Raw genomic sequence first — 15,105 nt, 5'->3', positions numbered from 1 at the left:
CATAAGAAATAATTGACAAAAAATAAGCAGTACTTTCTTGTAGGGTCTCTTTAAACCCATGAATTATCAAATCTTCTTTATTTGTCTGCTCTTCCTTTTTTTATTGGTCGAATTTTCAAAAGGTTATACTATTTTATATATATAATTAAGTACTTGGGTAATTAATTTAAATCTTGCACGTGTGGTAAATTAATTTTATCCTTAATTTTACGGCCTATAAGGGTTTTTATCCTTAATTTCGTAAGTGTATAATTCACTTAATTCCCCCGATTAATTACAAGCTAGGGTTTTTATCTGGTCGATCTTCGTCTTCCTAATTGAATTTCTTATAAGCTAGGGTGGTGGTGAGAATGATATCATACATTCATATCCTACATATATATATATATATATATAGAAGTAATTAGAGAAACAAAGACCAATTAATTAACCGGCCATGATGCGTGCCAACAAAGACTTGGAAAAAGATATTACGCAAGGTACTGCTTTTTTCCGCGGTGACTCGGTACTCATCATGAGTCATGACCGCATTTCTTCTGGCCGCTAGATAAAGGTTTTTTCTTAATAATTAAGAATATATAACTTTGGGACCAAGCTGGGTCGTATTATATATATATTAATATTCATATATCTCTAGAAGCATATATGTATATATATATATATATATATTATTCGTCATGGTCAACTATTCTTTCAATTTATTCCTTTCCACTCCTACCTTATATATAAATTACGAAAGAACCACGATCGAGATATTCAATCAATGAATTATGAATTACCACTTAACTTTATATATATGCCTCTCCAATAGTTTTGGGATATCGTTGAATTTTGTCAGGAAAAAACCCACCAAAGTTTAGACGACAATATTGTGTGTGTGTATATATATATATATATATATAGGTAGTGTACTTATCATCATGAGTTGATGAAGACCTTCGAGCACTGCCTGCATGCATCTCATTTCCACCCTAATCATTAACTGTTAATTGGACTGCTAAACCGTCATGGACCACAAAAGTTGTATTGATGCACCGGCCTTCAACAAAAAGGCAGAAGTTAATAATTATTAACGAAAACCAAAAAAAAAAAAAAATCAGATTTTGATTAAAAAAAAAAATCTACTATTGTACTACAAGAAAAATGAACATTTATAATAGATTATTTGTGACGATAATGATTATTTACGACGAAAACAGAGTAATCTTAACAAGAAAAAATCATTTTCACAAACAATAGCTAGTCACAAATAAAATTTTTTTTTATTGGTGTCTGCATGCTCATTATCCTATGAGAGAGGGTGATATTTCATTCTGGTTTGATAATTGGGAGGAGGGGGGCCCTCTGCATGGTCATTATCCCGTGATTGAGAACCCTTTTGCTTAAGATTAAAGAGTGTCGCATTGAAAATGGGTGGAATATTCCTCTTTAGAACACCTAGTGGGTTATCAAAAAGCTTCTGATCTGGATAATCTCTTGGCTAGTCGTAAGGGAGGGCAGGACGTGTTAGTTTGGTTGAAGGATTCTCATAGTAAGTTTACTACGAAAAGTATTTGGAATTGCATCAGGGTTCGATCACTGCCTTTACCTTGGGTTTAGTAGATTTGGCATAATAATCTTCCTAAAAAAATTTGTATTGTGATGTGGAAGGCTTCCAATAACTGTTTGAGTGTTGATGATAAGATTAAAATGGTTGGTATTCTCATTGTCTCTAAATGTAATTATTGTGCTATAGGTCACATTAAAGACCTTAATCATGTTCTTTGTACTGGTGACTTTGCTTGTCAAATTTGGTGTCTGGCTGCGACTCAGTTAGGAGTGCATATGGGTATCTTTCACACTTGGCAGGAGCAAATAATTTTTTGGTTTCGTCATGTTGGTAAGTCTTCTCAATTACAGATTGTTTTTTGTCTCCTCCCATCGATAGTTTCTTGGAAGGTTTGGTAAAGGCGTTGCAAAGCTAGGTTTGAAGATAAGATTGAAACGGTTGAGTCTATTTGGCATGCTATAAAATTATGGTTTCGCCAGATTATGCAAATGATCATGAAAGTGTTGAGGTTACCTAATAAGGATGTGGCTATTTTAAAGTAGTTAAAGATCTCGATTTTACTTCTCATTCCTAATAAGGTTCGTGTGGCGAGATGACATAAGCCTCAACATGGTTGGGTTAAACTTAATACTGATGTGAGTAGTTTTGGTAATCCTGGGTCGTCAGGAGCAGGAGGTGTTATTCGAGATGAGAATGGTAATTTGTGTGCGGCTTATTCTGTCTTCTTGGGTCAAGGCTCTAATAACTTTACTTAAATGTAGAGTTTATTGGAAGGCGTTCGGAGGTGCTATCAACTCGACTTTCATATGGTAGAAATTGAGATATCACTATAGGTATTGGCTTGTACGAAGATGATCCATTTGTATTGGCTTGTCAAGCTACCCAAGTCCATTATTTGATTGATCCAATGAAAAGTGCTGATGAAGATAGTGGAGAGATAACTTGGCGAGTCGTACAAAAATTTATTCCTCGAAATATATATGAAGCAGGAACGAATGCAGATTACGAGAATAGTGGAAATGAAGATGACACTCCGATTGTTGAGGCATACCAGGAAGATGGAGAGGGTATTAACTTGTTTGTTGACCTCGGTGTACTCGAGTTGCTCCCCTTGTGTAGAGATGATGTCCCACCCGTCCATCTCGACTCATCTGTATTAAATGATCATTCAATTCAAGTAAGTGAGGAGGAAGAAGAAGAAGACGAGTCAGAAAATGAAGACGAATCAGAATCCGGGCAGGAGGTGGATAAGGATGATGAAGAAGAGGTGCATGATGATGATGAAGATGTTATTGATGGAGATTCTGAAACAAGCATGGAGAATTCATCTGAAAATGAAGAATAAAAGTACTAAATATTTTATTCATATAGCTAGGTGACTATAAAATATCTTCAATTTTAATAATTTCTTCTAATTAATTTTCTTTGATATAATTAATTATTTTCAAGAATGCTGCCAAAACGAGCACGAAGAAATGTGCCTCCGCCAAGTCCAAGTCCTGAATCCATTGAGGACTCTCCACTCGAGGAATCCGTTCTTGAAGATCAATCTAACACAAAAGAGAACAACAGCCAGTCGACACCTACCAGTAAGGAAATATTTTCGTTGATAATTATATATATAGTTAATATTTGTTTCTCAATAACTATATAATTTTAATTATAGTATATCTATTATCATGTAGTTGATGCATCTGCACGTCGCGGTCGTGGCTATACACGTGGAATCTCTCTTGAAAAAAATAGAAGGCACGGTAAACTGAAGATCACAATTCCTGATAATTCCACTGGAGGAGTGGATGATAGTACAACAGCGCTTTCCTCCTATATTGGCACAATAGTTCGAGCTTATGCTCCATTTTATGTGCGCTCATGGCGAGATGTTCCGAATGAGATTAAGGAGCACATTCGAAGTCGTGTGCTGGTGAGTTTACTTTTCAGTACATTTTTTTCACCTAGATTAATATATTATATTTTTGACCTGATTCCCTTGTTAGGATGAATTCGACCTTGACTTTGGCCGTAGTGAGGATTTGAGAACCGTGAATGAGTTGATGACTACACTATTCCGACGTCACAAAGAACGATGTCATGACCACTTCAAGAAGTTTGAGGGGTTGGAAAAGGCTGCATAGTCTCCTTTTCAGCAGATGAAGTTAGATGATTGGAGAAAGTGTTGTGATCTTTTCGCATCTCTAGATTATCAGGTATTTTACATTTATATCTTTTAATTATTTACATTCATATTCGTTTTATATATTATATGTATACATATTACAATTAACATTTTTAATATATTTTGTAGCACTTGAGTTCTACAAATGCACAGAATAGATCCGCTCTGACTGTCCACCATCGTGCCGGTTCAAGGTCATTCTACCGTCTTGCTGAAAAAATGGTAATTAAAAAATTATAGAATTCATTTATTTTCCTGATATTCTTTCTGATAAGTACTAACATTATCTTTTTAAAATTGCTAATATTGTCGCTTTGTTAGAAACGTGATGATCCTGAAAATTTTTCTCTCATTCATGTCTATGCTGCTGCTCACATTAATGAGCATAGTGAGTGGATGGATCCTGTCGCTGCAGATAATTATGTAAGCAGTGTTAATTTTGTTAAATAAATTATTTATATAACATTTTAATAGTTTATTTCTTATTTCTATTTCTTTTAATACGTTACTAAATTATTTACGATCATTACCTTTTAAATTGCAGAGAAAAATGATGGAGATACAGTCGGCTTCTAAGGAATCCTCTCCTAGTGACATAGACATATTCACGCAAGTGCTCGGACCGCAGTCTAGTATGGCAAGAGGTTTGGGACGATCTATCAAGCATAAATGTTCATTCTCCTCAACCTCATCGGCTTCACAAATTAATAATCTTACGGCAAATTTAGAAGCTGCACGGCGTGAAAATGAATATATGAGGTCGAGACAGCAAAAGTTAGAGTCTCTCTTAGAACGATAGTCTCATTTAGAGACGCGTTTGCAGGACCAACAGAGAGATCAAGAGGAAAGAATACGCAGTGAAGTGCAAGAGCAAGTGCAACGAGAGATGATGGTGCAAATGGAGCGTATTATGTCGTTGCAACAGAATCCCCGTGGGCGAGGGAAAAAGAAGAAATAAATTTTATCAATATTTCTGACTAGTTTTAATATCTTATTTTGTACTTTTATAAGACATTGTTACTTGTTAATTGGGTATGTAATATGATAACATTGGTATTATGTTTTTAAATTTTATGAAATTAGTATTTCTGATATGTACGTTCGAATGTAAATAAAATTCTTTCGAACGTTGGTTCACACTCTAACAAACGTTCGAACGCAAATACAATTTGATCGTTCGAACGTCAAACTATACGTTCGAACGTTAAAGCGATTAACGTTCGAACAAAGAACTTGCATTCGAACACTCATTCGTTTACATTCAAAATATCGTCCAAACATTAAACGCGCTACGTTTGAACATTTACGTTGACGTTCGAACAAATATTCGAATGTTTATTGTAATTAACGTTCGGACGCATTAACATTCGAACGTAAATATAATACGTTCGAACGATAATCAACGAACGTAAAATTCTCTCATTCGAACGCCAATCGGTCGGGTTAACGTCCGAATATAAATATGATACGTTCGAACGATATTCAACGAACGTCAAATTCTCTCATTCGAACACCAATTGGTCGGGTATAACGTCCGAACGTTTTATTTTACGTCCGAACGTGATTTTCTGTAACAGTTCATAACCGTCACAAAAACAGGAATGTTCGAACGTTGTACCGAACTGAACACTTCCAACCATCACTAAAAATATTTTTTGTGACGGTTGAACAGTAAACCGTCACCAAATATTTTCTGCGATGCACTTTAAGTGACGGTCGTGATGACGGTTTGAAATCGTCACCAAATATGTTTTGTGACGGTTTGCCCTTTTTTTGTGACAGTTTCCTCTGTCACAAAAGACACATTCTGTTGTAGTGGGAGTACTGCGTGAAACATATTTTTCAGGAAGGAAATGCGGTAGCTGATTTTCTTGCCAAGAGTGGAGCTGCAAGTTTAGATATGAATTGGACAAGTGATAGAGATAGACTGCACAGTAATTTAAGAAGCCTTATTCGCATGAATAAACTTGATCTTCCTTATTTGCGGATCTCGTAAGGTGTTTCCTGATAGGATGCATTTGCTTTATCTGTTTTATTAACTTTATATGCATGCGGATTCTTTGATCTTATTTTCTTGTAGATTTTTCGATTGGTTTTATATATTTTTTGTTAAGCATTTTCTTTTTGGGTATATTGTATTCTGGTTGGGAGTCTTAAATTTTTTTATACCTGAGTTTAGAATTTTTTTGAATGTTTCATGTACTCCCCAGGTATCTATGGATGTAACTACAGTTTTCTTCCACTATAATTGAGAGCTATCAATAAAATTTGGGTACTGTCCTCTTTTTTTTTTTTTTTATAAATTAGTTTTTTTATTATGTGACAGTCCTTGATATATATCTACCCAGTAGAAGACAGTGATATATCTTAATTACTTAAATTAAGAATCGTGCGTGGTAATTAGCAAACTTAATATATATATATATATATATATATAGTACATGAGCTAGTATAGCTTCATTAATTATTATCTTAAAATTACTGATTACATGCTACACATGAGACTGAATCTGATCCCCATGTAAAGGTGTAGCAGAGGGAGTAGCAGAGGGATTCACCATCACCTGGGTTGATGTTTTCTTGGAAGGCACTGACAATAAAGCTCTTACAATAGGCTTCATCTTTTCATTGATCTTGATCATGCCCAAGAACACAAGTCGATACAAAACTACCATTCCGAACAATATAGCAAGATCTACCCACTTGGAATAATCACTTTCCACTTGCCATCTGTCTCTCAGAATCTGTTCACCACTGATGGTACTGGCTGCCCGGCCTCCAGCTTGAACGTTGTTCGGAAATGATAACCCTTCAAACTCGTTCTTGAACAATCCTTGGTACGCATACTTGTGGAATGCGACGTAGTATAAAGGATATTTCCAAAATGGTCTTGGAAGATCACCTGGCAACCGAAAGAACCCGCCGCCTAAGATCATAAACGCTTGAATTCCCGAACCCACTATTATACCCATTAGAAAATTTGGCACAATGCTTGCAACAATCATCATCAGGCTCTCAACTAACATCATGCAAGCAAATAGGACGATGGCAAAGTATAAAAAGTGTTCAGCTCCCTTATGAAGACCAGGAAGGTAATAAGTTATTGCTCCAGGAATAAGTGATATCAGCACCAGGTATGGAACTGCAGCAAATGTGTTGCCAACTACAAAGGCTGCGGTGCCATAGTGGCCATTTAATCTTTCTCGTTCAAATATCTGGATAAACGACACATCATGATCATGAACATTGGTATTAATTACAAACAGCTGGCTGGAAATTTATACAATAATTAGTTGCCTTTACTTTTTCATGAATATGTTTAAAATCTATTGATTAAAAGTACTGATCAGTCGTCAAAGCAAACCTTCATGTCCTCCACGAACGAAGGGAATCCACCGATGGTCATGAAAGTTAGGAATGAAGCGACAAACATGAGCAGTGCACCCCTTGCCTGAAAATTAAGATCGATGATCACGTGTATAATAATTAATTAATGTTGGTTTTCAAGTAATAATATTCCTAATTAATTGCGTATCTTCCCTTTTAGTAGAAAAATATATATAATTTACATAGTAATACTATAGCGACAAGTCCTAAATGTAATATAAATCTTACCTAAATTTTTATGTAATTTTTTTTTTATAAAAAATAGAGTATTCCACTAAAAAAATGATTTTTTTTTTTTTCATTTTTTCATAATGAAATACACTTTTTTTTTTTAAATGACTTGTATATATCACTATTTGATTTTTTTTCAATCTCTCTCACGGTCTCACCTCTATTGATGATCTGCTGCTATAGCCTATATCATAAAAGGCGGTTGCTAGGCCCAAACCCAAGGCAACATAGATAGCTAGGCGCAGCCAGTAGTAACCGAGGTCACGGTACATGTTCACGAAAGACCTTCTTGTAAGAACAAGACACTGAGTAACAAAGCCAGCGTGGCTTGATCTCTTCCTCTCAAATGCTCCACAATCCTGAAACCAATCATTAAATTTCAGTCATCCAGATTATTTTTTTTATATATATAATTTGGGAAAGTTGCTTTACACTAGTGAAATTGGTCGCTTGATCCTTACCTGTCTACATATTTCTGCTACCTGTCTTTGAACTTGTACGAAAATTTCGGATGATTTATATGCCTTTGTAAGAGTGTGAATTGCTTCCTCTGTAGGTACTGCTCCACCCAAACCTTTCTCAAGATCCTACAAATGATTGAAGTCAAATTAATTAGATCGAAAGTTATATTATTTTTTAGAGGAAATCAATATTATTTTCTAGATTTTGGTAAATAATCGTACGAATACGATTAAGATCAAAAGATCGATGCTCGTGCGGCCTAGCTATATGCAGAAACATGTATGAAACCAAGTCCGCGTTAATTAAACCACCCATAGATCATTTCAACAAGATATATTATATATATATATGTATATATATTCTCCTATGAGAAATTAATCAGATACAAGCAAAAATGATTTGCTAATCCCCTTATATACCTTGTCAAAATCTTTGTTTATGGTTTTAAGGAAGTGATCAGATGGATTTTGTAGACTCGGGCAGGGAAAGCCATTTGAAGCGAAAAACTGCATGGAAATGAAATCGAGGACGTATAGTTAATACACCTTACAAAACCAATTAAATAAATACATTTCATGATAAAGAAACATATATAAATTAAGGTACCTACGTACCTCATTTGCTGCGGAAGCAGGACCAAAATATACTGTTTTTCCTGAAGACAGAAGGCAGAGATTGTTGAAAAGTTGGAAGACTTCAGTGCTGGGTTGATGGATGGATGCAATTATGGTCCTTCCAACTCCATCCATTTGATCCAGCCTTGCAATTCTGCTCATCACATAATATGATGCTGCACTATCAAGTCCACTTGTTGGCTCGTCAAGAAAAAGAAGCTTGGGGCGTGTTAGTATCTCTATGCAAATGCTGACTCTTCTCTTTTGCCCACCACTGATGCCTTTGGCTCCCCACCCACCGATTCTTGTGTTCACGGCATCCTGCAAGCCCATTTCTGTGATTGTCACGTCTGCTCTCTCCTTCTTGTCTAACTTTGACATGGAGTCTGGTAATTGGAGCTGAGCTGAGTAGTACACGGCTTCTCTGACCGTTAAAGTTGTCATCAGAGTGTCATCTTGCGTTACGTATGCCTAAGTTAAGATCAGGTAAAGTTGAAGTAATATCGGTAAGCTTTACATTTTCTCATGAAATTTATCAGTCTTTGATGAAAGTTTCTCTTACGCACCGACGTTCCAAAAGCCAGCGCCTGTTTGCGGCCATTGATCAGAATATCTCCTGATTGCCTTGTGTTTGAACCTAATCTCCCTGCAACATAAAATACAAATTATACAATATTTAGGCATGGATTTTTCTGAGTTATACAATAAGTGACAAGCATCGATCTCAGTTACTAGTGAAGAGGGCCGGCTAGCTAGTTTGTAGCACAAGTCTTCAACTAGCATGCATGGTTAAAACACATAAATTAACATGATATTCAATTACCTGCTAATGTATCAAGGAGGGTAGACTTGCCACAACCAGAAGGACCCATTATGGCCAGGAGCTCTCCTGGTCGAGCATAACCAGTCACACCCCCAAGGATCGATCTGCTACCGCTCTTGCCATTGGGAACAGTCACCCACAAGTCTTCCCATGTCAAGAAAACACCCTCCTTCGACGACGACATACTACTTGATCTCACAACGCTTCCTCCTGATCTGTTACTTTGCATTGGAACAGTACTGACGGTTTCTACTTCAAAAGAAGTAGAGTGTGGAGTTGTTGAGTTTTGGTTAGGTACCGAGACATGACTGCTGTTTGGGTCATGAAGAAGGGAAGCCATGGCGAAATTTGCATGTATTTGTGTGGGAGGAGGCGGTTTGGTAATTTTTGGCCACTGCTGTTCCTGTGCTTAAAGGCAGTGCTTGGGGACCATGGAGCTGCTCGGTACTTAAAGACTCACAGGAGCCACCATGTGTTTCACGCGTGGAATTTAATTAGTTAATAAATTTTATTATATACTTTAGTTATTCTTTATACATTTTATTAATGTGATTAACTAATTAAATAATTATTTTATATTAAAAAAAATAATGTAATTAATCACAAAAAAATATATAAAAATAATTGCATATAAGATTTTTATTAATTCATTACGCAGCACGCGGCATGCAAGGCCAGGTACTATATATCCGATGCCAACGTTTCCGGCCGATCTGTGTTCGTGCAAAACAATTTCCAGGTGTATAATAGGAAGTTTGGGACTGTTTATGACTTTCCTGATGGTTTTACATTGGGACGCTTCCTGATGGTTTGAATGAATTAATATCTAGAATTGAATAAAATAGGAAAATGATAAAGACATCATTACTCTTTTCACAATATTTTGACATTGATCATATATTTTTAAAAAGAACAAAATTTCTTATAAAATAATTTATAATAATATTACGAAACGAATCGTGTATAAAATTAATATTACAATACCATGGTAGAAGACTAGATGATCAGGATTCGTGGAAATGAATTATATATACGATATTAATTCAGTAAATTGAAGGCATGTAGGCCCTACTTTACACATAATATTGCGGAGGAAGTAGTTGGAGTAATTAAGAGACGTGATGGAGATCGATGCTCAATGGTCACCTCTCCCATTCTTGACTTCGAGGACACAAACTAAACTTTAAAGTCTTCGAAACGGGTCCCACTTTTACTAATACTGCCAAGCGGCTGCTGAATGAATACAAATGGAAGTGAAAAAATCTACACAATTTCTCTAATTTTTTCATATCACTTTTATTATTTTTTTTTTATCAAATATTTAATATATAAATAATAAAAAAAATTAAACTCAGAAAAAATTTAAAAAAAATTTTAAAAATTTTAAAAAATATAATATATAAAGATTAAAAAAAATTGTATAACATTGCTCGAAATTGCCTTAAGATTAAACTGGCCCAGCTGGCCAAGTAGAATACATTATACATATTACATATATGATATGCTGGGCCAAGTAGAATACATTATACATATTACATATATGATATATCAAAGCGAGGAGTTTTAATTGCCTTCGGAGCTACAACTTATGCATGCATGAATAATGCGATCGCTTCAATTAATAAAAGAAGAAATTATAAACGTAAGAATTATTATTTGTGCCTTGTGGTTTCACAATTAGGTTTCGTTTGATTATGTAGTTTAGATGAGATGAGGTATTTTATTGAAAGTTAAATAAAATATTATTATAATTTAAATTTTTAATAGTTTTAAAATTTTAAAAAGTTGAATTGTTTATTATATGAGAAATTATATATGTAACCGTGAATTGTTCAAACATTACTTAATCGTTTTAAAAATGTGAATAAAATATAAGACTCACATTAAAAAAATTAATTTCTTAATAGTAAATTTTACTCTTTTTTAAAATAATTATGTAGTATTTACGTATTTTACAGTTATATGTAGAATTATTTTTATTATATTTTTTATTAAAATTTAAAAAAATTATAATAATTAAATGAGATGAGATGATTTGATTTGATTTTGTGACCAAACCAGCCAGTGTGTTGTTTCCGTACTCCTTGGCCGGGGATTCACACGAGTTTCACGTGGGTCGACTTGCACGGCAATGACGGCATGCATGCATGCAGGTGGAAAAATAGCCATCGTGATGGAATTAATTACTAATTTTCTCATTCTTATTAAAGAATAAAATGATGTACTGTTTAAGTAGGTGTACGTGGCTGTCTTTTATCGCGCAAAAAACGCAATAATGTTGGGATTTTTCTCCTTGGTTAATTACTTTTGTGGTTTTTCATAGGTCGTTATTTCCTGATATGTCAGAGTACGTACCCAGACTCACTACGAAAGATTGGATTTTTTGAGGTAACAAATTTTATCTCAAAAATTTCAAATTTCATTTTAAATTTTTTTTAGAGATAAAAAAATTTTACCTTTATTTTATCTCAGAAAAACCGTTTTAAAAATTTTTAGAGACGAAAATAAAAATTTTTCACAAAAAATTATTTTTAGAGATAAAATTGGATAAAGTCAATCGAAATTGATCAAACAAAATTTTTTTTTAGACGAACTAATTTTGTCTCATTATATTGTTTGAATGAAAATTTTTTCTATGCGAACCGACACGTCCATTCAAATAATATAAATTACTCATTTGAACTAATGATCATATTTGATCTTGTTCGAACGAATGGAGTGTTCGAATCGATTTTATGCATTCGCATTAATAAATTTTTCAAATAACTTGTATTCAAACATCAATTTTATTTTCAAGAATTATATCCGTTCGAACGGAGTTTTGCATATTAATGTTGTTCGAACAAATATTTTATTGTTCGAACGTCCGTATTTCTCAATTGTCATTCGAATATGTTAGTTTTTGTTTGAATGGATCTGTTTTTATTCGAATAGATTTATAAATGGTAATTTATCGTTCGAATGGTATTAATCATACATATAATAATTTAATTAAAAATATCATACTAATATTATACAAATTATAATTCAAACATCAATTGTTCAAATGTTTTGAAACATCATAATATAAAAACAATTAAAAAATAAATAAATTTTAAAATTATAGTGGTGGCATTAGGAGTGGGCAGCAGGGCCCCGCTCCGCTTCAGCTCTGACCCCGTGTGGCGGAACGAAGTCCCCCCGTCCATCAGATGCGAGGGATGGGTGGCCCCACCCACAACTAACCCCCTAGGCTTGTATATTTTGGATGGTACTTTTTAGTTTGGAGTTCAACTTGCTTTGAAACATATATATATCTTCCAGTTTAATTTTCTCACAGTTTCTATATTTATGTTGGTATTACTTGAGAAAGTGGGTTAAAAGTTTAAATTTTTTGAATGTTGTGCATTTTTTCCCCTTTGTATATATTGTTGGATTTGTAGATTCTGTTATTAATAGGTTAATAAATGTTCTTCTATTTTTAGCCTTTTCATTTTTTCTTTTTTCCATTAAAACTCAAGGGTTTTATTAAAACATACAAATGCTTCTTATTCAGTTTGTAAGGTATTGTTTGGGTTTTATGTTATTTTTTGTTCATTTATTTAGGATTTTAGTTTTTTATTTTTTACATTAGAACTGAAGGATTTTATTGAAAACACAGGCATGCTTCTCATAAAACTAATTGGACTTTAACTAAACATTACTGAATTGATCAGTTTATATTTTTTGGTTGATGAATTTTTAGTTTTATTTATTTTTTAGTTTCTCATCTATCTGTCTTTTAAAAATATTCAAGGATAAGTTTTTGAAAACAAATAAACAGAAAAAATTGAAGGAATTGTATGATTGTTGTATTATGAAAAAAAAAATTGTAAAAGAAATAATTATCCAGACAAAGAACAATTTTGGTCTATGTTTGTAGGTATAGAAAAGAACCAAGTGATTTTTGATTGATTAAAAGTCATTTTTAATAAAACCAAGTGACAAAGGGGGGGGAAAAAAACCTATACATCATTTAAATAACTGTTTAAAAATGTTTAAAATCAAAGTAAAAAGATATTATAAAATTGATGTTTTCTTTTTTATATAAAAAAAGTAATTTGTGTTTCTTTTTGGTCACATTTTTAACCTATCCTCTGCTATTCAACAACATGAGAGAGATACCAAAAGCCAAAACAAACACAAAACGACATAAACCATTAAATTATCTTTTGGTTAAACTTGCTAAACTTGTATTAAACTATGATATATTTTGAACTTATCTTTTTATTTTCTAATCTATTAAAATATGTAATTATTATTATATTTCACTAATCTATCATTATCTAAATTTATTTGCTAAAATTTATTTTTTAATCATTAAATTTTTTTCATAATTAATTAATTTTTTTTAACAAAATCATATAATTTTTATTAAAAAATTTAAATTCATCCAATTAGGCAACGTGCCTTGCACGTTACTACCTTCTTAGTATGTATATATATATATATGCATATGATATTTCATAAATTTAGTACATGATTGACCACATCAAACTCCACCAAGTTCGGCTAAATATTGAATTAAAATATCATGTCCAAAATCTCAGTTGATATGATCAGATCGGAAACTTGACTGCCTGTCGAATATCATTTCAACTCAAGTCTCATTCATTCCATCTAATTAGACGACACATATATGTACGAGAACTTAGACAAATAAAATGTGTTTCGTGTGCACATTGGCCTATACGTACGTAGTCAGCTAATCTGACAAGAAAACTATGTGAATGGCGCTCTTGTTATGGTAATTAATGCATGCATGTACGTGTACCATAATGCATGCATGTGCTTCACGACTGAGACGGAGACGGCTAGCTAGCGTCAGACTAATTAATGTGATATTGGTCGATGAATGGTTGAGGTTGAATGGGTGCATGCATAATGCATTAATATTTCCAACAAACTATGAAGTGACAAAGTCGATTAGGACCATATGTACCATATTATATATATCTCGTCCACACGTACTTCTCGACAACATACATCACCTAATTAGGTACTATTTTTGACTCAGTGAAGATCGAATATTAAATGCATGGATGGATACATGATGATATTTTTGCAATCCAACAAAAGCAACTCATGCACGTAATTAATTCGTGAACCTTAAGCTTTTCAAAATCTCGTACGTACATCATCGTGGAAGATAATCACATGTATCTAATCACATGTGATTATCTTATACTAGTATTTATTATATATTTAGGTCTTGTTAATTTTTAGAAATGAGATGAAATGAAATTAAAGTTAAAAAGTTGAATAAAGTATTATTAAAATATATTTTTTAAAATTATTTTTGATTTAAGATTTGAAAAAATTGAATTGTTTATTTTATTTTGTATTGAAAATTAAGAAAATTGTAATGATTAAATGAAATGAGATGTTTTCTAAAAACAAACGAGGCCTAATCTTCTCTTAAAAATCCGCTTAAAATATAGATATATATATATATCATTCCCAATATTAACTTCAAAATTGAGGAGACGTTCGTTTACTGATCAATAATGATGGAAGCAAGGAACACGGCACGTGCAGTACTGTTGTCTCAATGTTTCGGTGCGTGTAAAGTCTTGTTCTATGGATCAGTTTAAAATAATAGTACGGCCCAATTTAATTGAAGTGCAAACAAAATTGAGTTTTTCGTGTCATAAATGGGCCGGCCCAAATAAATAAAATCGGTTGCAGGGGGGTGCGATATATAATTATATGTAACAGAGAAGCCCACTATGTAATTTTTTAAAATTCTAGTTCCACCCACTTGCCCCTGGGTTCATTGCATCAGCGCAACATAACGCATGAGAGGGATTGCCAGCCCAAAAACACTCTCTGCAACCACAGCTAC

At 33.4% G+C, this 15,105-nt stretch overlaps 1 protein-coding gene across 1 annotated transcript; it reads right to left on the bottom strand.

Moving 5' to 3' along the window:
* Positions 1-6,160: 6,160 nt before the first annotated feature.
* On the bottom strand, positions 6,161-9,664 carry LOC108980007 (ABC transporter G family member 11-like). Its single transcript, XM_018950819.2, has 8 exons — positions 9,243-9,664; positions 8,986-9,065; positions 8,420-8,890; positions 8,225-8,311; positions 7,805-7,930; positions 7,502-7,702; positions 7,090-7,176; positions 6,161-6,940 (listed from the first exon to the last, which is right to left on the bottom strand). Exons 1-8 carry the CDS (start codon positions 9,580-9,582, stop codon positions 6,218-6,220), a joined length of 2,115 nt encoding a protein of 704 aa, XP_018806364.1. The 5' UTR covers positions 9,583-9,664; the 3' UTR covers positions 6,161-6,217.
* Between the last annotated feature and the right edge of the window lie 5,441 nt (positions 9,665-15,105).

The sequence above is a fragment of the Juglans regia genome, chromosome 13 (assembly GCF_001411555.2).
Source record: "Juglans regia cultivar Chandler chromosome 13, Walnut 2.0, whole genome shotgun sequence".
Classification (NCBI taxonomy): Eukaryota; Viridiplantae; Streptophyta; class Magnoliopsida; order Fagales; family Juglandaceae; genus Juglans; species Juglans regia.
This window is presented reverse-complemented; position numbering and strand designations above follow the sequence as displayed.